Below are 23,293 nucleotides of genomic sequence, written 5' to 3' on the forward strand. Positions count from 1 at the left end.
AATCCGTGACCCTTCGCCAGGTATGTCTGTCCTTTCCATTGCAATCTTTGCCATGCTAACATGCCTCCTCTCCCCCCACAGGGCAAGCTCCAGAAACATCAGGCCTTTGAGGCGGAGGTGCAGGCCAACGCTGGAGCCATCATTAAGCTAGACGAGACTGGCAACCTTATGATCTCCGAAGGCCACTTTGCCTCCGAAACCATCCGCGTAAGAGACAATGACACACACCCACACAGTCCGCTGAGCTATGTGCCTGACCAAGATAGATCTACACAATCCACCCTTTTTAACCCCGATCATGTCTGGTTCAGTCCTTCACGCCCTACCGGACTTCCCAGAGACCCATAGTTTCAAGTTTCAATATGGCAGACTATATAAAAGTAGGTGCTTGGGTGATGTGGACCTCCTGGCTCTTGTGTTTCTCTCTCTTTTAGGTTCCACTCCCTTTTAATTCTTTCAGATCCATTCTGTTTGCTGTGTAGTTATGACCTATATATGAAGACTATGAGAAGTGCATGATGTGTGTGTGCCTATTTTCTATTGATATGCACTTATCTTGGTCTCAAACTACAGCTTCAGCAAGTACTGGACTCAAAGTACTGGAACCATAACCTGTGTCTCAGAGTAGGAGTGCTGATTTGGTCAGTCTTAGGTCACCACACCTACTCTTAGATACTTTGTGAATATGGGCCCTAATTTCTACTTTTAGATCGTAATGAATAACGTTGTATGGACAGAGGGGACCTGATCCCAGATCAGCACTCTAACTCTGAGAGACTGAATATGGGCCCTGGTCTTGAATCAGTTTCCATCACCCTGTGTAAATGGTTTCCCTTTCTGCTTTTAGACTCGTCTGGAGGAGCTTCACCGTCTTTGGGACATGCTGCTGCAGAAGACCAAGGAGAAGGGTGTCCGTCTACTTCAGGCCCAGAAGCTAGTGCAGTACCTGCGCGAGTGTGAGGATGCCCTGGACTGGATCAGTGACAAGGTCAGTGTCTCAACCTGAAGTCACACACATCCTCTATATCTACTGGAGGCCATGGCCTAAAGCATGTCTACGGAACTCTAATAGACAACATGACCTTACCCTAAATCATATCCAACAGGAGACCATTGCCATAGGACCTTATTGACAACCTATCCTAACATTAGCCTTCCTAAACCGTGTCTTCAGGGCCCTACTAGATAACCAATTCTAAACATTAGCCTTGCTAAACCGTGTCTGCAGGGCCCTACTAGATAACCAATTCTAAACATTAGCCTCCCATAACCATGTCTGCAGGGCCCTACTATATAACCGATCCTAAATCTTACCAAAACCTGTGTCTTAACAGGAGGCCATGGCCACCTCTGAGGAGCTGGGCCAGGACCTGGAGCACGTAGAGGTGCTACAGAAGAAGTTTGAGGAGTTCCAGACGGACCTGGCAGCCCACGAGGAGCGTGTGAACGAGGTGAACCAGCTGGCGGGCAAGTTGAGCCAGGAGTCCCACCCCGAGGCGGAGCTCATCGTTCGCAAGCAGGAGGAGGTGAACGCCGCCTGGCAGAGGCTCAAGGGCCTGGCGCAGCAGAGGCAGGGCAGGCTGTTCGGAGCCGCCGAGGTGCAGAGATTTAACAGGTATGCCCAGGACAGGCTGGGTGTGTGTTTTATTTTGGAGTGTGTGTGTGATGGGGAAGCCACAAGACAACTGAGAGGATCAAGACATTTGGATTTTCTGTTCTGACTGAGAGTGTTATGTGGCCTGCAGGGATGTGGACGAGACCATTAGCTGGATCAAGGAGAAGGAGCAGCTCATGGCATCCGATGACTTTGGCCGGGACCTGGCCAGCGTTCAGGCTCTGCTGCGCAAGCATGAGGGCCTGGAGAGAGACCTGGCTGCCCTCGAGGACAAGGTCAACACTCTGGGCGGAGAGGCTGAACGTCTGCAGCAGACCCACCCCCAGAACGCCTCCCAGATCCACCTGAAGAGGGATGAGCTCATCACCAACTGGGAGCAGATCCGCACGCTGGCCGCCGAGCGCCACGCCCGCCTCAACGACTCCTACAGGTGGGTACCGGTAAAACCCTGGCCGCCCTAACAGCGAACACACTAACTTTACTGGGTCAGTACCGTATTGTTACTATGTCACTACCATAACATTGCAGTGTCCCTACTGTAACCGTACTTGGTCAGTACTGTAACTTTACTGGGTTAGTACCGTAACACCACTGCGCTCAACACACAGCGACTACCCAATAGCTTGGTCAAACAAAACATTTATCAGCCATTTAAGCCCAGTTTAGTTGAAAGTATGCAGAACCCTATCTTCTGACTGACTGTATGTGTTTTGCCCCCTGCAGGCTGCAGCGCTACACTTCAGACTTCCGTGACCTGACCAGCTGGGTGACGGAGATGAAGGCCCTGATCAACGCTGATGAGCTGGCCAACGACGTGGCTGGAGCTGAGGCTCTCCTCGACCGCCACCAGGAACACAAGGTACAGGAAAACTGATCCTAATAATAATTTTAATATAATTGCAGTTGTTAAGTACTATATATTTTCTCAGATCTTCAATCAGTGATGCTAGTTTTTCCTGCAATGTTGCTGACGTTTACTGTGTGTGTGTGGTCCTTAGGGTGAGATTGACGCCCATGAGGACAGCTTCAAAGCCACGGACGAGGCTGGCAAGGCTCTGCTCAACACTGGACACTACGCCTCAGAGGAGGTCAAGGAGAAGGTAGGGCTATCTGTCTCTTTATCCTTGGTTTGGAATTCAAGCTTTTACATGGACCTGTGGACAGATTAATTTAACCCCATCCGTGTGTGTAGCTGGGTGTACTGACTGAGGAGAAGGAGTCTCTGTTGGAGCTGTGGGAGGTGCGCAGGCAGCAGTACGAGCAGTGCATGGACCTGCAGCTCTTCTACAGGGACACGGAGCAGGTCGACAACTGGATGAGCAAGCAAGAGGTATCGCCATCCACACACAATAACATGCTCACTTAATTACACTTAAATTATTATTCTCCAAAAATGTTTGGGTGTGAAGTAATTATTTTGTGCGTGCAGGCGTTCCTTCTGAACGAGGATCTTGGTGACTCTCTGGACAGCGTGGAGGCCCTGCTGAAGAAACACGAGGACTTTGAGAAGTCCCTCAGCGCCCAGGAGGAGAAGATCACTGTGAGTACATAACAGTAACCTCTAAGATCAGCTTTTCATCCTCAAATGTTACGCCTAATCTCTAACCTCTCTCCAGGCCCTGGATGAATTTGCCACCAAACTGATCCAGAACAACCACTACGCCAAGGAGGATGTGGCCACTCGTAGAGATGCTGTAAGTAGAATATGATGATCTGGACCAGAATATGTCCTAAGTCATTTAGCAAGTGCTACAAACAAAGTGCTTTGCTCAAGTGCACATCAACAGATTTTTCACCTAGTCGGCTTGGGGATTCGAACCAGCAACCTTGCGGTTACTGGCTCAACACTCTGAACCACTAGGCTACCTGCTGCCCTATATCTGCTTATACCATATCCTGGGTGTTGTGTATAAAATCTCACCCACCCTTCAGCTGCTGAGCCGCCGTAACGCCCTGCATGAGCGTGCCCAGTCCCGCCGCGCCGCCCTGGAGGACTCCTTCCACTTGCAGCAGTTCTCCCGCGACTCGGACGAGCTCAAGAGCTGGATCAATGAGAAGATGAAGACGGCCACCGACGAAGCCTACAAGGTATCAATGTTTCTCAGTTAGCTACTTTAGCTAGCTATTCTATAGTGATGTACTTTAGCTAGTTAGTTATCTACTTTAAAGTGGTATACTTTAGCTAGTAAGCTACTTAGTACTTTATAATGGGGTTTCAATACTCAACGTGACTTTCTCCTAGACTGCAGTGGGATCCCATTAGGCTGCAATACCACTGTGAACCACACAGTTCCTTATTCCCAGTACTATGGCCTAATACTTATAACAACCCCTTCCTTTCACCATCTCTCTGCTCTTTCTGTTCTCCCCAGGATCCGTCCAACTTGCAGGGCAAGGTCCAGAAGCACCAGGCCTTCGAGGCGGAGCTGTCAGCCAACCAGAGCCGCATCGACGCGCTGCAGAAGTCTGGACAGGAGCTCCTGGACGGCAAGCACTACGCCGCCGACGAAGTGTCGGTCCGCATGGATGAGGTCAGCTCCCAGTGGAAGAAGCTGCTGGAGGCCACTGAGCTCAAAGGTGAGATGAGTGGGAGTGAGGCTGTTATTATTATGGCGCCCACCATTTTGAGTTTGCCTCGAGTGGAGGAAATATAAAATGGCGGTGACGCTAGTTACTCTGTAAAGGAGCGCTGCAAAAAGCATTTATGTTTTATTTTATGTTATTTATGTTATGTTATGCATTTATGTTTTAAGCTAGTTTTTAGTCACTACACTAGGTTTCATTTAAGAGCCCCAAGATCTGAAACCAAACCTACAAATAATTTAGAACTGCCCTTCCTTCAATACCTACATCCAACTTAATTTCATCCACCCTTAAACATCTCCTCACCACTCTCTCCCCTCCCCCCAGGCATCAAGCTGCGTGAGGCTAACCAGCAGCAGCAGTTCAACAGGAATGTGGAGGACATTGAGCTGTGGCTTTACGAGGTGGAGGGCCACCTGGCCTCCGACGACTACGGCAAGGACCTGACCAGCGTCCAGAACCTGCAGAAGAAACATGCCCTGCTGGAGGCCGATGTGGCCGCACACCAGGTAATGATTTACTGTCATTTATAAACTGGGTGGTTTGAGCCCTGAATGCTGATTAGCTGACAGCCGTGGTATATCAGACCGTATACCACGTGTATGACAAAACATTTTATTTAACGTTCGTAATTACTTTATAATAGCAATAAGGCACCTCTGGGTTTGTGGTATATGGCCAATATACCACGGCTAAGGACTGTGTCCAGGCACTCCGCAATGCGGCTTGCATAAGAACAGCCCTTAGCCGTGGTATATTGGCCATATACCACACACCCTCGTGCCTTATTGCTTAAATCACCGCTAGGTAACTGACTGCCATCACCGTGTAACTGACTGACTGACTGCCATCACTAGATGTTTTCAGAACCAAAAAGTAAACTACTAACAGACACTGTTGCATTTACCTCTGGGAGCAGCTAGTGCGTTTCTACTCTAATTATAAGAGCCCCGTCCATGCCTGGTAGTTCCTAGAAAAAGCTGAACTGTGCTGATCTATAGGTTTTTGATTGACTGGCAAATATATACTCTGTGATTTTATGCATGGGAGTTGCCACTCCAAGTATCCTTCATAGCCCAGTTGCAGAGACATTATTTTGGTCTACAATATTCAGGCATTCAAATATTTGTGTTGACTACTGTCTGTCAGTGCACAAGGTAAGTCTTGCTGACTGACTTACTGCCAACACTGACTGACTCTCTCTCCCCTCTCTAGGACCGCATTGACGGCATCACCATCCAGGCGCGTCAGTTCCAGGAGGCGGGCCACTTTGACGCCGACAACATCAAGCGCAAGCAGGAGGCGCTGATGGCGCGCTACGACGCCCTTCGCGACCCCATGGCTGCCCGCAAGCAGAAGCTATCGGACTCGCTGCGGCTGCAGCAGCTCTTCAGGGATGTGGAGGACGAGGAGACCTGGATCCGGGAGAAGGAGCCCATCGCCGCCTCCACCAACCGGGGCAAAGACTTGATTGGCGTTCAGAACTTGCTGAAGAAGCACCAGGCCCTGCAAGCGGAGATCGCCGGCCACGAACCCCGCATCAAGGCTGTCACCCAGAAGGGAGAGGCCATGGTGGAGGAAGGTAAGTCGGCTCTTACTAACATGCATACTGCCACCTTTTTCAACTGTTCACCTGTTGACTATCTAGCAGGTTGGGTCAATTCCATTTAAATTCAACACTTTGACTCTAGTACTCTACTGCTAAAACTGCTAAAACACTTGATCACTGCTATTCGCCCTTCCAGGATGTCTACAAGGCCCTCCCCCGTCCTCCCTTCAGCAAATCAGATCACGACTCCATTTTGCTCCTCCTTTCCTATAGGGAGAAACTCAAACATGAAGTACCCGTGCTAAGGTCTATTCAATGCTGGTCTGCCCAATCGGAATCCATGCTTCAAGATTGTTTTGATCACGCGTACTGGGATATGTTCCGGGTAGCCTCCGAGAATAACATTGATATATACACAGACATGGTGACTGAGTTCTTCAGGAAGTGTATAGGCGATGTTGTTCTGACTGTGACTATTAAAACCTACTCAAACCAGAAACTGTGAATACACGGCAGCATTCGCGCAAAACTGAAAGTGCGAACCACTGGGAATCTGGTCGAATATAAACAGTGTAGTTATTTCCTCCGTAAGGCAATCAAACAGGCAAAACGTCAGTACAGAGACAGTGGAGTCGCAATTCAACGGCTCCGACACAAGATGTATGATGTATGGGCGGCAGGGTAGCCTAGAGGTTAGAGTGTTGGACTAGCAGCCGAAAGGTTGCAAGTTCAAAACCCCGAACCCCCTGAACAGGCAGTTAACCTACTGTTCCTAGGCCGTCATTGAAAATAAGAATTTGTTCTTAACTGACTTGCCTAGTTAAATAAAGGTAAAAAATGTGGCAGCGTCTACAGACGGTCACGGATTACAAATGAAAAACCGCCCACGTCCCGGACATGATGTCTTGCTCCCAGACAAGCTAAACAGGATAACACAGTGCCACCAACACTGCCTGCTATCAAGGACTGTGGGCTATCGTTCTCCGTGGCTGACGTGAGTGAGACATTTAAGCGTGTTAATCCTCGCAAGGCTGCCGGCCCAGACGGCATCCCAAGCCGCGTCCTCAGAGCATGCGCAGACCAGCAGGCTGGAGTGTTTACGGACATATTCAATCTCTCCCTATCTGTCGGCTGTCCCCACTTGCTTCAAGAAATCCACTATTGTTCCTGTGCCCAAGAAAGCAAAGGTAACTGAACTCAATGACCTGTAGCACTCACTTCTGTCATCATGAAGTGCTTTGAGAGGCTAGTTAAGGATCAAATCACCTCTACCTTACCTGACACTAGACCCACTTAAATTTGCATACCGCCCCAATAGATCCATAGACAATGCCTTCGCATTGCACACTGTCCTATCCCATCTGGACAAGAGGAATACCTATGCATTGACTATAGCTCAGCCTTTAACACCAACTCCAAGCTCATCATTAAGCTAGGGGCATTGGGTCTGAACCGCGCCCTGTGCAACTGGGTCCTGGACTTCCTGACGGGCAGCCCCCCAGGTGGTGAAGGTAGAAAACAATACCTCCACTTTGTTGATCCTCAACACTGGGGCCCCACAAGGGTGTGTGATCAGCCCCCTCCTGTACTCCCTGTTCACCCTTGACTGAGTGGCCACGCACGCCTCCAACTCAATCATCAAGTTTGCAGATAACACAACAATAGTAGACCTGATTACCAATGATAGCAACTGATGTTATTCTTCAATAACACAAACTCCAAAGCAAATCATGGGGAGAAAAATAGGTTTATTCAGAGAGGACAAATCAAGATGTTATGCTGGGAGGTAGGTAGATGTTCAGTCTCCCGTCCTCAGCTTTTCCCCACTGAACGAAGGAACAGGATGCCATTTATAACTCCTCCCACCCTAGTTTGGGGTTGACCAATCAGAAGTTCTTGCAATATAACTTGGCCAATGGCCAAATAACAAGTATCCTGCCCCCGACTCAATATACAGACGTTACTGAGTTCAGGAGTGACATTCCACAGATTCTGAACAGATGTCGAACTGAACTCCTATTTACAATTGCCTAATGACCATTAATACTCTAGTTTTTAGTCCTCTCATCCGCTCATCTTCTGCGTTGTGTATTTATCTTCGACATATTCCTACACCATCAATGACAAGACAGCCCAGAGGAAGGAGGTGAGTGTCCTGGCAGAGTGGTGCCAGGAAAATAACATCTCCCTCAACGTAAAAAAAAAACAAAGGAGCTGATCGTGGACTTCAGGAAACAGCAGAGGGAGCACGCCCCTATCCACATTGACGGGACCGCACTGGCGAAGATGGAAAGCTTCAAGTTCCTCGGCATATGCATCAATAACAATCTGAAATGGTTGACCCACACAGACAGTATGGTGAAGAAGGCGCAACAGAGCCTCTTCAACCTCGGGGCTGAAGAAATTCGGCTTGACCCTTAAGACCCTCAAACCTTTACAGATGCTCAGTTGAGAGCATCCTGTCATTCTTACGGACGGTAGGCAAGGTCACAGTTGTAAAAACTTAAGACACTAAAGAGGCCTTTCTTATGACTCTGAAAAACACCAAAGGAAATGCGTGAACATGCCTAAGGCATGCTGCAAGGAGGCATGAGGACTGCAGATGTGGCCAGGGCAATAAATTTGCAATGTCCGTACTGTGAGACGCCTAAGACAGCACTACAGGGAGACAGGGCGGACAGCTGATTGTCCTTGCAGTAGCAGACTACGTGTGACAACACCTGCACAGGATCGGTACATCCGAACATCACACCTGCGGGACAGGTACAGGATGGCAACAACAACTGCCCGAGTTACACCAGGAACACACAATCCCTCCATCAGTGCTCAGACTGTCCGCAATAGGCTGAGAGAGGCTGGACTGAGGGCTTGTAGGCCTGTTGTAAAGGCAGGTCCTCACCAGACATCACCGGCAACAACGTCGCCTATGGGCACAAACCCAACATGGCGGATATTTCTTTGGAATCCGGAAACTATCATTTCGAAAACAAAACGTTTATTCTTTCAGTGAAATACGGAACCGTTCCGTATTTTTTCTAACGGATAGCATCCCTAAGTCTAAATATTGCTGTTGCATTGTACAACCTTCAATGTTATGTCATAATTATGTACAATTACGGCCTTTGTTAGGAATAAATGGACTTCACACAGTTCTCAATGAGCCAGGCGGACCAAACTGCTGCATATACCCTGACTGCTTGCACGGAGCGCAAGAGAAATGACACAATTTCCCTAGTTATAAGAAATTCATGTTAGCAGGCAATATTAACTAAATATGCAGGTTTAAAAATATATACTTGTGTATTGGTTTTAAAGAAAGGCAATGATGTTTATGGTTAGGAACCTTTGTGCAACGACAGTTCTTTTTTCGCGAATGCGCTTGTTAAATCATCAAGTAGGCTGTGATTCAATGAGAAATTAACAGGCACTGCATCGATTATATGCAACGCAGGACACGCTAGATAAACTAGTAATATAATCAACCATGTGTAGTTAACTAGTGATTATGTTAAGATTGATTGTTTTTTATAAGATAAGTTTAATGCTAGCTAGCAACTTACCATGGCTTCTTGCTGCCCTCGCGTAACAGGTAGTCAGCCTGCCACGCAGGCTCCTCGTGGAGTGCAATGTAAGGCAGGTGGTTAGAGCATTGGACTAGTAACCGGAAGGTTGCAAGAACAAATCTCCGAGCTGACAAGGTAAAAAATGTCATTCTGCCCCTGAACAAGGCAGTTAACCCACCGTTCCTAGGCCGTCATTGAAAATAAGAATGTGTTCTTAACAGACTTGCTTAGTTAAATAAAGGTGTAAAACATTTTTTTTTAACATTAATCGGCAAATCGGTGTCCAAAAATACAGATTGTTATGAAAACTTGAAATCGGCCCTAATTAATTGGCCATTCCGATTAATCGGTTGACCACTACTCTGGAGCGGGATCAATTTGGAGGTGGAGGGTCCGTCATGGTCTGGGGCGGTGTGTCACAGCATCACTGTACTGAGCTTGTTTCCATTGCAGGCATTCTCAATGCTGAGCATTACAGGGAAGACATCCTCCTCTCTCATGTGGTACCCTTCCTGCAGGCTCATCTTGACATGACCCTCCAGCATGACAATGTCACCAGCCATACTGGTCATTCTGAGCGTGAGTTCCTTCAAGACAGGAATGTCAGTATTCTGCCATGGTCAGCGAAGAGCCTGGATCTCAATCCCATTGAGCATGTCTGGGACCTGTTGGATCGGAGGGTGAGGGCAAGGGCCATTCCCTGCAGAAATGTCCGGGAACTTGCAGGTGCCTTGGTGGAAGAGTGGGGTAACATCTCACAGCAAAATTGGTGCAGTCCATGAGGAGGAGATGCACTGCAGTACTTAATGCAGCTGGTGGCCACACCATATACTGACTGTTACTTTTGATTTTGACCCCCCCCCCCCTTTGTTCAGGGACACATTATTCCATTTCTGTTAGTCACATATCTGTGGAACTTGTTCAGTTTGTCTGTTGAATCTTGTTATGTTCATACAAATATTTACACATTAAATTTGCTGAAAATAAACGCAGTTGACAGTGAGGGCGTTTCCTTTTTTGTTGAGTTTATATTCTGTATTCTATCTACTGATTATAGTCATTGCCACTCCGACATTGCTCGTCCTAATATTTATATTTTTCTTAATTCCATTCTTTAACTTTTAGATTTGTGTGTATTGTTGTGAATTGTTATATACTACTGCACTGTTGGATCTAGGCACACAAGCATTTCGCTACACCCACAATAACATCTGCTAAATATGTGTTTATGACCAATTCAATTTGTTTTGATTTTAATTTAAACGAACTTCCTGAATTGACTGAACTGAAATGGAATTGTCCCAACCCCGCTCTCCAGGTCGTTATTGTAAAATATATTTTTTCAATGATTTTCACTCTAATAAATAAACTATCCACCTCTCCCCGTGGTCCCCACTAGGTCACTTTGCCGGAGAGGAGGTGAAGGTGAAGCTGGAGGAGCTGAACGGCCGCTGGGACACCCTGAAGGGCAAGGCCGGGCAGCGCAGGCAGGACCTGGAGGATTCGCTGCAGGCCCAGCAGTACTTTGCCGACGCCAACGAGGCAGAGTCCTGGATGAGGGAGAAGGAGCCCATTGTGGGCAGCCCCGACTACGGCAAGGACGAGGACTCTGCTGAGGTAAGAGAGGCGGAGAGGGACATTTGACTATCTAGGTGGGTAAATTATGGAGGTGAATTAATGAATGAATACTTTGTTTGAGGATAGGTTTGGATGTAGAAGGTTGGAGGATGTAAAGTGGAGATGACACTCACCCCTCTCTGTTCTTCCCCAGGCCCTGCTGAAGAAGCACGAAGCCCTGATGTCTGATCTGAGTGCCTATGGAAGCAGCATCCAGGCTCTGAAGGAGCAGGCCCAAACCTGTAGGGTAAGTCTGGAACCCACATTGTATCTTTAGCATTATTGTAAAATGGATATGAACCATTTGTCAGCTTATGAATGCCTTAACTAGCTAGTTCACATTCTTTGGATAGTAAAACTGTGTTTCTCATCCATGCAAACATCTGAGAACCAGAGGTCCAACAAATCAATAATTTATTTTCTACTCCCGGTCTATCATATACACAACCTGATATTTTTATGTTGCCATCTTCTAAATTACACCTATAATCCTTATTTTTAATCTCACCTGCAGCAACAAGTGGCTCCCACCGATGATGAGACAGGTAAAGAGCTGGTGCTGGCCCTCTATGACTACCAGGAGAAGAGCCCCCGCGAGGTCACCATGAAGAAGGGAGACATCCTCACCCTGCTCAACAGCACTAACAAGGCACACACACACACACACACACATACACACACAGCATCTTAGTGAGATGATCAAAAGCCTTGTACCGGAAACAACTACTAGGTCATACCCATGACTAGGCACTTGATGTAGAACGGAAAGAATTGGAAGGATATAGGCAAGAGAGTATGGGACATATATCTTAATATTTTATGGGGGATAAAAAGAGCATGTCTTCTCTTGTGGTCCTATCTCCTGACCTCCCCTCTCTTCCCTGCTGTAGGACTGGTGGAAGGTGGAGGTGAATGACCGCCAGGGTTTTGTTCCGGCAGCCTACGTCAAGAAGCTGGATCCCACCCAGTCCTCTTCCAGAGAGAACTTGCTGGATGAGCAGGGCAGCATCGGCCTGCGCCAGGATCAGATTGAGAACCAGTAAGGGACTACTTCTATTCCCTCCACCTAAGCCAGTCCCAAAATACCCTATCCCCAGTACTTCTCTTCAGTACACTCCTGCATCTCTGTATAGTTATTTACCCCTTTAACTTAGGACGTGTTGTCCCTAATGGGTTAATTGACTGTGTATTCTGTGTTCTAACGTTTCCTGACTTGAAGAAATGTCCATGTGAGCTCAACCCAATAATATTTACCTCTTTGATGCCCCAGTCTTGTTCTCCCTTTTCTATCTCGCTCTCCCTTTTCTGTCTCGGCTCTCTATTCAAATTATTTTTGTTTCCCTTTCTATTCCTTAGTGAAACAGCCCAGAGTCACACTTTTTCTCTCTCTCTCTATCACTAACGGCCTTTTGCCTTTTTCTCCATCTACCTCTGTTTCTCTCTCTAACCACTAACGCCTGCCTGCCTGCGCATGTCATGTCTGGACTGAGCAGGCCGTTGGCCAAGGAGGCGTGCAGTGTGTCTGTACGCATGAAGCAGGTGGAGGAACTGTGAGTAGGACCAGTGTCCCCGTAGGTGTCGTGTTTGCGAAGCCACCACGCATTGCCACGGGCAAAGCCATTTGCCATTCCTGCCACTCCCTAAATCAATACCCATGTCAATCAATACCCATGTCGATGTCGTGGTCCTTGTGACTGTGATTCCAGTGTGCACTCTCTCTCTCTCTCTTATATCCATCACTCATCTTCTATTCAACAGATGGATAGAAGCTTCATCTTTCTTTCTCACTCCTTTTTTCTCCCAGCTTGCCTGTGGGTGTCATGAGCTCTCACTTGCATTCTGTTTTTCCATGAGAGCGTATAGACGTGTTTTTCACTCTGCATCATAGACAGCCATGTTACAAACCTGGCTGATTATGTCATTCCGATGGCATCTTATGAAATTGTGAGCATAGTAAGGGGGAATCACCTCATCCACCACCAATGTGTAGCAACCACCTGAGGGATGCCATGGCAGCCATTTTGTGCTGCGCCAGAAAGCTCACCACACATCAGCTATCACAGTGGAGAGGTGTGCACTTTAGGGCTGACCCTGGAGGTCTACCGGTATTTAAAGATTTGCTAAATTATTAATCCAAATTGAAATATAATTTTGGCAACAACCCTAGTGCGCTCAGTTCTCCCTGTAAATCATAATGTATTGACACTTCAGCGTTATTTCCACTACCCAGTGTCCCCCTCACACAGGGAATTCTGAAAGCCTTTATCCTGTATTTTTAGGTACGGAACTCTCCAGGAGCTAGGCGAGAAGCGCAAGGACATGCTGGAGAAGAGCTGTAAGAAGTTCATGCTGTTCCGCGAGGCCAACGAACTACAGCAGTGGATTAACGAGAAGGAGGGAGCCCTCACCAATGAGGAGGTGGGCTCCGACCTGGAGCAGGTGGAGGTGCTGCAGAAGAAGTTTGACGACTTCCAGAAGGTATGCCGCACACAACATGGCCACCAGTAGTAGGAGAAGGATACTTACTGGACTAAGAAGCATTTAAAAATCATGTTCAAGAACAGGAGCAATGTGTGTATTATACTTACTCAGTTCTTCTAATCTATGCTGTCCCATCTCACCCAGTACATTGGTGAATACTGGTATGAGTTTTGTGTTGACTGTGTTGTCTTCTGTCTGTTTGACTACCAGGACCTGAAGGCCAATGAGTCTCGTCTGAGGGACATCAACAAGGTGGCGTCTGAGCTGGAGTCTGAGGGCCTGATGGCCGAGGAGGCAACCATGGTCCAAGCTCAGGTAGGATGGTGTAGCCAACCACTGCAGAGATATTAAATACTTTTCATATTAAGTCACTGATAAAAGCATATGGAGTGAATGTTATGAGGATTTGTAAAAAGTAATTTGGTACATTATTTGAAATAAATCAAATGTATTAACATTTCTAGCGTGGAACCCCTCGACAACATTCCGCTGAAAAGGCAGCGCGCGAAATTCAAAAATATTTTTTTGAAATATGTAACTTTCACACATTAACAAGTCCAATACAGCAAATGAAAGATAAACAGCATATTAATCTACCCATCGGGTCCGATTTCAAAAATGCTTTACAGCGAAAGCACCACATATGATTATGTTTGGTCATAGCCAAGTCGAAAAAACACAGCCAAACACAGGAGTCACAAAAAGCAGAAATATAGATAAAATTAATCACTAACCTTTGATGTTCTTCATCAGATGACACTCATAGGACATCATGTTACACAATACATGTATGTTTTGTTTGATAATGTGCATATTTATATCCAAAAATCTCAGTTTACATTGGCGCATTACTTGCAGTAATGTTTTTAATTCCAAAACATACGGTGATTTTGCAGAAATACTCATAATAAACATTGATAAAAGATACAAGTCTTATTCACAGAATTAAAGATAGACTTCTCCTTAATGCAATCGCTGTGTCAGATAAAAAAAAAAAAGCATAATCTAAGAACAGCGCTCAGAACCCAAAAGAACCAGAGGAATATCCGCCATTTTGGAATCAACAAAGTTAGAAACAACACCATAAATATTCACTTACCTTTGATGATCTTCATCAGAAGGCACTCCAAGGAATCACAGGTCGACAATAAATGACTGATTTGTTCCATAAAGTCCGTCATTTATGTCCAAATAGCCACTTGTTATTAGCGTGTTCAGCCCAGTAATCCATCTTCATGAGGCGCAGGCACTTCATCCAGGCAAAAACTCTAAAAGTTCCGTTACAGTCCTTTAGAAACATGTCAAACGATGTATGGAATCAATCTTTAGGATGTTTTTAACATAAAACATCAATAATGTTCCAACCGGAGAATTCCTTTGTCTTCAGAAAAGCACTAGAACGAGAGGTAACTCTGTCGGGATCGCGCGTCATGAGACCGAGGCTCTCTGCCAGACCACTCATGTCTCATTCTACTTTATAGTAGAATCCTCAAACCAGTTTCTAAAGACGGTTGACATCTAGTGGAAGCCCTAGGAAGTGCAACCTCATCCATATCTCAATGTGTATTTGGTAGGCCAAGCTTTGAAAAACTACAAACCTCAATGTCCCACTTCCTGGTTGGATTTTTCTCAGGTTTTCGCCTGCCATATGAGTTCTGTTATACTCACAGACATAATTCAAACCGTTTTAGAAACTTCAGAGTGTTTTCTATCCAATACTAATAATAATATGAATATATTAGCATCTGGGACTGAGCAGTTCACTCTGGGCACACTATTCATCCAAAAGTGAAAATGCTGCCTCCTATCCCAAAAAGGTTAAACTCAAATGTGTAAGCTGAAGTTATGGCATCATTTCTCTCGTCTTCTCTCTCTTTCTCTCCTCTCTAGGAACAAGTGATGCTGGGATCTGCTCCTGGCCAGGTAAGACAATTTCACAGTTGCAATACATTATACTGGTAAGGAAAGTTAATGCAATCAAAATGTATAGATGTGCCATCAACGTCAACCCAAATTCCGCTCTTTGTTCGAACAGGATGAGGCTGATAACAAGAATGCCTCTCCATGGAAGGTAAGACGCTCGTCTTCTGACAAAAAGACCAATCAACATGATTTCATGTGCTTCCAAACAAAACATTTTGTGTCCCGACCTTATTTTAATGTTGTTTTAGTCCATAACAGACATCAACTGCTGACATTGGACAGCATGCAGCAGCCTGTCAATCTGGACTTGTCATATGAACCTGAGCATGATTGAACTGTATTGTGGGTTTTGACACAGTGGGAGTCAAAACTATTCGAATGAACCTAAATCATGCCCACTAACTCAGCCTTGTTCATATGGGCTTACATCAGTTAATGTAAGATGTATTTGTTAACACAAACAAGAGACAAACGAATGGAAGACCTGGCAGTGGTACTCGCCATTCTATCTTCAAGTTTACTTAAACAATAAGGCCTGAGGAGGGGGTGTGGTATATGGCTGTTTTTAGGTATGGCTGTTCTTACATAAGACGCAACACGGCCCCTGCCTGGATACAGCCCTTAGCTGTTGTATATTGGCCATATATTATAAACTGGTTACCAATGTATTTTTACTGCTCTAATTACATGTTTTGTCATACACGTGGTTTACAGTCTTGATATACCACGGCTGTCAGCCAATCAGCATTCAGGGCTCGAACCACCCAGTTTATAAAAGACAGTAGAGTAGCTGTACTCCACTTTTGTAGCTACTCTGTTTACTTACTAGCTGTTTACTCATTAGGGTAAACATTATTCCTCAAAATCAGGTCATTTTTAAATGTAAAGCAGCCTGAAAAGACCAAAGCAGACACATGTTGACTCACCCATATAAATAGAATTAGAACACAGTATTATATGTCTCTCTATGGACACACCCTGCACATAAATGTCCATATTACCTAGTGCACTGTATGTGTAGCAGTTCACGTTGGGGTTCAGTGTCCACTTCAGGTTCTGCTGGTCTTCTATTGCCATGGTGATGGTGCCGGTTGTCTCTTGGGCAACCGTGTAAAGACATGGGCAGCTTTTACCTCCCTGCTGCGCTAACATGGTGACTGGTGTGGTGTTTTCTGTTATTTTCCAAATCCTCCTTCCCTCCTCCCCCCTTTTCCTCTCCGCCCTCCTGATCTGGTTTTTTCATCTTTGATTGTAGAATGTACGCTTGGCTGTTCAAACGACGGCTAACTTTAATACTATCAAGGTAAGATTTTTAAAGACCACTCCATCTGTCCCGCCCCTGATCGCACCCCCTTCTCCTCCCTTGCATTATGTCCTCCTGGCTCGTCTCATACCTGCATCGTGTTTATTCGGGAGACTAAGCCCTTCCATCAACAGTCTCATTGTGGTCTTGCTGTGCGTTCGTTGTCGTCCTGTAGTTCCATTGTCTTGCACATCGTCCTGGTTTGATCTCCGTGTCCACACTCCTTACATGTTTTTTTGTTCTAATCATGTGACCGATGTCATTGAATGACCTTGTCCCTCGTTACGGTTTTCATTTGTCTCACCCCCCTCTTCTTTAACCATTTGTTATTTGTTTTCAGAAGGAAGGATGGCTGTTACAAAAAGGCATTGAAATATGCCTCAACACCATCTTTGTAACCCTAGCATTTTGTTGTCATTTGTTTCTCCATTTTGTGTGTTCTCATCACCATGCATCCCTCTCCCTGTCTGACTTACCTTCTTCCTCATCACCAACTCCTCATCTGTGTTCAACACCCTCCTTTTACGTCAGTCTCTCTGTCAAACACACAGAGCACAAACTGAATCTTTGAGCACTTTCAGTGATTCACGATTGATATTCACCACTGATATCAGTTTAAGTCAAGATTACCAGGATTGGGCTCCATTATAACTGTCAATGCAAACGAGTTCATATTCAATTAATAAATGAAATATATATATTTTTCATTTGCGTTCAAATGGAATTTACCCTAACCTGGAGGATATACAACCAATAGTCTATATATCATAGAATCCTGAAAATAAGTAACTTATCAATACATTAAAACATTCCCTCAATTTGAATCAGCTAAATTGGAGCACTGGGTTCCAGAAACCTGGGTAGAGGCCTCAAGGGAGTGATTGACTCCTGGCGATGTTCCATCTAGCTCTGTGATTGGGTGATACATTTCTGGGGGTGTGTTTGTAGGAGCTGAACAACCGCTGGAGATCCCTGCAGCAGCTGGCTGAGGAGAGGAGCAACATGCTGGGCAGTGCCCACGAAGTGCAGAGGTTCCACAGGTACACACACACAGTTCAGCAAGAAACAGTGGGTGGATTTGAATATTACAACGCACATGAAACAAAATGGCTGGTGTTGAGTCAAAATTTAAATGGCTGCTTTTTGTTGTCCTCAGGGATGCGGATGAGACCAAGGAGTGGATTGAGGAGAAGAACCAAGCGTTGAACACAGACAACTATGGCCACGACCTGGCCAGCGTTCAGGCCCTTCAGCGCAAACACGAGGGCTTTGAGAGAGACCTGGCTGCCCTGGGAGATAAGGTGAGAGTGAACACAGTCGGTCTCTCAAACACACACACACACACAGTCGCACACTTTCGTTGCTCTGCTGTTTAGAGACGATACTGACCCTTTTCCTTCCGGTTCCAGGTGAACTCCCTGGGGGAGACAGCGGAGCGTCTGATCCAGTCCCACCCGGAGGCAGTGGACGACATCCAGGAGAAGTGCACAGAGCTCAATACGGCCTGGAGCAGTCTGGTAGGGCGCGCCGACCAGCGAAAGGATAAGCTAGGCAACTCCCACGACCTGCAGCGCTTCCTCTCCGACTTCAGGGACCTCATGTCCTGGATCAACGGCATCCGAGGCCTGGTGTCCTCAGAAGAGCTGGCCAAGGACGTGACCGGGGCTGAGGCCCTGCTAGAGAGACACCAGGTACTGCCTCTACACACACACACACACACACACACACACACACACACACACACACACACACACACACACACACACACACACACTGCACTGGTACCGTCCATCCACTGTCTCCTTATGGACACCAGATAAGTTTGATCCCACATATCAACATACACAAAGTTCCCGTCCATCAAATACACCTTCTTACCCTCCCCTTCTTCTCTCTAGGAGCACCGTACTGAGATCGACGCCCGTGCGGGCACCTTCCAGGCCTTTGAGCAGTTTGGCCAGCAGCTGTTGGCGCGCGGCCACTATGCCAGTCCTGAGATCCAGCAGAAGCTGGAGGCCTTGGACCACGAGAGGGCAGACCTGGAGAAGGCCTGGGTGCAGAGACGAATGATGCTCGACCAGTGCCTGGAGCTCCAGGTATAAACGCAGGCACACACACTCTTAGAAACCTCCTCTTAGAAACCTCCTCTTGCTGATCTTTGCTTCTGGCACATTTAAGAGTACCAGACGAATCCTTCCAAAACCAAACGTCTTGTCTCAGTGACTTTTGGCTATTTGGACTCAAGGACATGTTTCTGTGTCCCCATAAGTGTATGTTCCATTGCACCAGATCTGACACCTTTTGAACAAGGCCTAATCTATTGTGTGTCTACCAACCCACAGAAAAAAAGTTTTTTTTTTTAAACAATTACTAGCCTCTATACAACATCCACTGCCAGTGAATAACCTCTCTCTTTTCCCCTCTCTCTCTGCTCTCCTCCCTCAGCTGTTCAACCGTGACTGTGAACAGGCTGAGAACTGGATGGCGGCTCGCGAGGCCTTCCTGGCCAGCGACGACAAGGGTGACTCCCTGGACAGCGTGGAGGCTCTCATCAAGAAACACGAGGACTTTGACAAGGCCATCAACGTACAGGAGGAGAAAATCGCTGCTCTGCAGTCCTTTGCAGACCAGCTGGTTGGCGCTGATCATTATGCCAAACCAGAGATATTCAACCGTCGCAATGAAGTCCTGGACAGGTCAGTCTTTCTCTTTTTGATGACCGTGTGTATGACTTAGTTACACACAAAGATGCCCACAGTCTGCCTGTTCGTTGTTGCTCCAGTCTTAAGTGTTTGTCCTCCCGGACTGTAGGTGGCGCCGTCTGAAGGCTCAGATGATTGAGAAGCGCTCCAAGCTGGGCGAGTCCCAGACGCTGCAGCAGTTCAGCCGCGACGTGGACGAGATAGAGGCCTGGATCAGCGAGAAGCTGCAGACAGCTACAGACGAGTCCTATAAGGACCCCACCAACATCCAGGTACAGGATTGGCTAGCAGCATCTCAGGGCTCCACCCTTAGAGGTTTGAGCACGCTGCCCCATAGAGGGCACACTTGCCACAAAAGGCAATGATAAGCATGGGCAGCTCCATGGAAGACTTTTACCATGGGAAGTACGCCCTCTAACCATCTCAATGGGCTGCCCCTATCCACATATTTAGGGTCAGTTTACCCTACTGCCCCATACCCATTAGTAGGATAACACATATCTGACCCTCTGGCAGTGGTTAGGGTTAATTTTTACCTAGCCTGTCAAGACTTTGTTGTCGGATGAAACACTTTGACCTGTTGAATAGATCACAATCAAATTGTTTCAATAGATGGTTAGTTTTGTGAGGGTTTGTTAATATACGTTGAATGACATCTAACTTGCCAGTGGTTTTAATGCTGCAATTTAATGTCTTGTCGCTCCTTGTTAACAATGACTACTACTTCTACTCCTGTGACTACTGAACCAACCCCATGTGTTGTGTCTATATGGGACTGAATCTCTCCTCTGTTTTATTGTCTTGTTTATAGCTGTCGAAGCTGCTGGTAAGTTGAATAGTGTGTCAGCTAAGCTAACATCCAAAGTAGGTTTCCTGTTATATGTCCACGTCTGTTGCCTTGTTTGATGTAGAACGCCATCCCGTCTGTCTATTTTCCGTGTTCCTCCGCACTCGCGAGTGCCTGCTTCTTTTTTGTATGGGTTTCATTCATGTGTTCATCCCCCCCCCATCTTCTGCCATCAACGCACATGTTTGTACATGACTGTAGTTCTGTTATCATTTTAGCAAATGTCACTTTGTGTAGTTGCTGGTCGTGGCTTCCATATTTTGTGGTTTTCTTTTTTTGCTTGTTTGAGGTATGGTCATCTTCAAACACGCTCCACATATTGTTGCTTTTGTTGAAATATTCCTATAAATCTTGAGAAATGTCTAAACATGTTCTGATCTTAATATAACAGAAACTTGACATATAATTTTATAAAACGTTTATTAGTGTATAAAAAAAAATAAAAAAACGTCTTCCATCTATCAGAACTGCAAATCTGTAGTGTATCAAATACATTGACATGAGAGAGAGGAGACCTCCAGCTTAGAATTGTTGTGCCTTGCCTTATTGTAGCTAATGTAGAGACATGTATGCTAGCAGCAGCCATGGTTGTGAACAAAAACCATACTTTAGCCGTAAAATAAGTATTGTCAAATATCTATCAAACATCAAGGATAGCTCAGACTAGGACTGTTGCGGTGACCGTATTACCGCCACACCGGCGGTCAAATTCCACATGACCATTTAGTCACAGTAATTAGGCTTCTCCAAGCTCTGATTCTGCTGCTGGTCATTAGTAGCCTACCAAACTTGGTAACTGCCTGGTACTCAGCACTCTATTGTCCCTCTAATCACTCTGACATCAATGCAAATGTTAAATATAATCAGACTCTGAGCTTATGTTGTGTAACATTTCTATAGGCTATGCAATTGCGTGAGAAAATGGAGATGGTCTCTACTAAAAATAGGAGGATCCCATCAGCTTTCTATAGGCTAGGGCTTCCATATTTATTTCTCAACTTTCCTAATATTAAGCACATTGCTTATATTTACAACAGGAGTATAGCCTACCTGTCTGGTATGAAAATAAACCACAGGGAAAAGTGTCCTCCATTTGCTATTTAAGTGCATAGATGACATGTCTTTTTTCCACTGCCCTGTTTCCATACAGGTGCTTGATAATGGTCCAATGTCTCTTATATTATTTACCATATCAAAAGACAAGATTAAATCAAGAAAAGGCTAATATTGTCACCAATCAGACAATCACTTGTTAATTATATATTATCACTGGTGATTGATGCCCAGCGTAAGAAACAATGCCTTTTTTTGCAACCTTTTCTAATCATAGTCGCACACCTCATTTAGCCTAGCCCATAGGCCTATATGTTTTAATAAGGTTTGTATCACAACTGAAGTGGCCAAATAACTTCTTAAAATTAAGCACATTAATCCGCTTTACAAGGGGTGTAGAGCCTAACTGGCATACATAAGCAGCGCGGGGGTTTCAAGTTTGGGGAAGATCATGTTCACCATTAAAATGCACCTTTATAATAAAAGCAATGCATGCATAATTGCATTTGCGGTCACTTTTGATAATGGTGTTTTCCACAAATGGAACATTCACGCTTATAGCCTACTACGAGGTGCGCATTGCAGGGCTCATGCCTTTGAAGCAACTTTTTTCAAATCATCTTTAGAGTCGCATCATGCAGCCTTACAATGTATTAAAAATCAAAACATATAGCCCAACGTTTGTAGAACAACTAAAGTTACATTAATAACTAAATTAAGCATATAGGAATACCTATTTCTTTGTTAACCTCAACACACAATAGCCGCATATATGCGCACCCCCTCAAAACGTTTGGAGAAAATATTTATATTTTATTCAGCTTTGTTCAATTGTATTCTTCATACTATAAAATAATATACAATAATTCCATGCAATTATGAGTCTTGTCTGCTAAATGAACTAGTATAGCCCGCAACCATTTGGCATAGACACATCAGGTTCTAACATAAGGACAACTCAGAGTATGCTATTCTTTTATTCTGACAGACCACATTTTCTTCATATCATGCTTCTTTAGACCTGTCTAAAATAAATAATGGATTTATTGTGAAGGTATAGGCTATATTACACTGATTTTTTTAGACTTAAAAAAAAATGGCTTGTAGGCTATGTGTGGAAGCCAGGAGATGCTAAATGTGTTTGTTAATTAACGGTCAATTACCTTGAGACCGACCAGTTATTTGCTTGACAATCATCGGCTGACAATTTCGTGATCGCCACAGCCCTAGCTTAGACACCTCGCATAAGGTTTTTGTTTGCTCTCTCTCGGTGTGTAAAAACATTGTGGAACGAGTTTTGAAAAGACCCTGACCTCTTCTAGGTACTCTTGAAAAGTAACATTTGTCGTGGCCCCGTTGTGGGTCTGTTCCAACTCCATTTTGTGTTTGTCACCTTGGTGTTTCCTGTCTTGTAGAAGTCAGTCCGACACATTGTCTGTCTTCATTTGGTGGTGTCTGAATTTCACATTTGTGACCTCATCTTTTTTATTTTTTATTATGACCTCACCTTTTGTGTGGATCTCCTGGATGTAGACTTAGTGTATATATGTGTGTGTATATCCATCAACAATAGCCCCAAGTTAGGAGACATTTACTCTCCAAACACAAACATGCATGAAAAATGACTGCCACTTATAAAAGTTCCATTCTAATATATATACATGTACTCAGCCTCCTTATTTTCAAATTGTACATCAACCCTTACCAACACATTATTTCTAAGTAGCCTACCGGATTGTGTTTTCACACAATCTAAGGGAGATGTCACCCATCCACCACCAACCCACACCCTCCCATAGTTCTCACTCCCGCTCTCTCACCCCTTCCCCTGCCTGAGCTCAGAGTAAGCACCAGAAGCACCAGGCCTTCGAGGCGGAGTTGCATGCCAACGCAGACCGCATCCGTGGGGTTATCGACACTGGCAACGCCCTCATCCATAGAGGGGCCTGCTCCGGCAGTGAGGATGCGGTTCAGGTACACACACTCTGTCTTTAATCATACCTGTCTTTAATCATACACTTCATACTTGTAAGTATATAACAAAAAATATTTACATA

The 23,293-nt window shown here is 45.5% G+C and overlaps 1 protein-coding gene and 1 non-coding gene across 45 annotated transcripts in view; both read left to right on the forward strand.

Moving 5' to 3' along the window:
• The window catches only part of LOC110523261 (spectrin alpha chain, non-erythrocytic 1), a 52,502-nt gene that overhangs the window by 14,714 nt on the left and 14,495 nt on the right, over positions 1-23,293 (forward strand). For 9 of the 44 annotated variants that reach the window (XM_090233794.1, XM_090233810.1, XM_090233816.1 and 6 more), the window contains exons 3-32: positions 82-207; positions 848-988; positions 1,335-1,615; positions 1,746-2,045; positions 2,339-2,474; positions 2,614-2,715; positions 2,808-2,945; positions 3,045-3,155; positions 3,232-3,309; positions 3,548-3,703; positions 3,988-4,192; positions 4,526-4,707; positions 5,414-5,780; positions 10,710-10,927; positions 11,082-11,174; positions 11,442-11,576; positions 11,818-11,966; positions 13,207-13,405; positions 13,619-13,723; positions 15,299-15,331; positions 15,444-15,479; positions 16,587-16,634; positions 17,583-17,674; positions 17,791-17,935; positions 18,044-18,325; positions 18,533-18,730; positions 19,080-19,330; positions 19,446-19,608; positions 20,148-20,162; positions 23,079-23,210. In XM_090233794.1, coding sequence (XP_090089920.1) covers positions 82-207; positions 848-988; positions 1,335-1,615; positions 1,746-2,045; positions 2,339-2,474; positions 2,614-2,715; positions 2,808-2,945; positions 3,045-3,155; positions 3,232-3,309; positions 3,548-3,703; positions 3,988-4,192; positions 4,526-4,707; positions 5,414-5,780; positions 10,710-10,927; positions 11,082-11,174; positions 11,442-11,576; positions 11,818-11,966; positions 13,207-13,405; positions 13,619-13,723; positions 15,299-15,331; positions 15,444-15,479; positions 16,587-16,634; positions 17,583-17,674; positions 17,791-17,935; positions 18,044-18,325; positions 18,533-18,730; positions 19,080-19,330; positions 19,446-19,608; positions 20,148-20,162; positions 23,079-23,210 — 4,617 coding nt within the window. Of the gene's footprint in view, positions 1-81; positions 208-847; positions 989-1,334; positions 1,616-1,745; positions 2,046-2,338; positions 2,475-2,613; positions 2,716-2,807; positions 2,946-3,044; positions 3,156-3,231; positions 3,310-3,547; positions 3,704-3,987; positions 4,193-4,525; positions 4,708-5,413; positions 5,781-10,709; positions 10,928-11,081; positions 11,175-11,441; positions 11,577-11,817; positions 11,967-12,420; positions 12,478-13,206; positions 13,406-13,618; positions 13,724-15,298; positions 15,332-15,443; positions 15,480-16,586; positions 16,635-17,582; positions 17,675-17,790; positions 17,936-18,043; positions 18,326-18,532; positions 18,731-19,079; positions 19,331-19,445; positions 19,609-20,147; positions 20,163-23,078; positions 23,211-23,293 lie in introns of all 44 variants that reach the window. The other 35 variants (XM_021601793.3, XM_090233797.1, XM_021601791.3 and 32 more) reach the window with 7 other exon arrangements.
• On the forward strand, positions 5,157-5,292 carry LOC118964781 (small nucleolar RNA SNORA84). The gene has a single exon (XR_005051974.1). It is a non-coding gene; the product is annotated as a small nucleolar RNA SNORA84 (small nucleolar RNA).

The sequence above is a fragment of the Oncorhynchus mykiss genome, chromosome 5 (assembly GCF_057628025.1).
Source record: "Oncorhynchus mykiss isolate SJ-2025 chromosome 5, ASM5762802v1, whole genome shotgun sequence".
Lineage (NCBI taxonomy): Eukaryota > Metazoa > Chordata > Actinopteri > Salmoniformes > Salmonidae > Oncorhynchus > Oncorhynchus mykiss.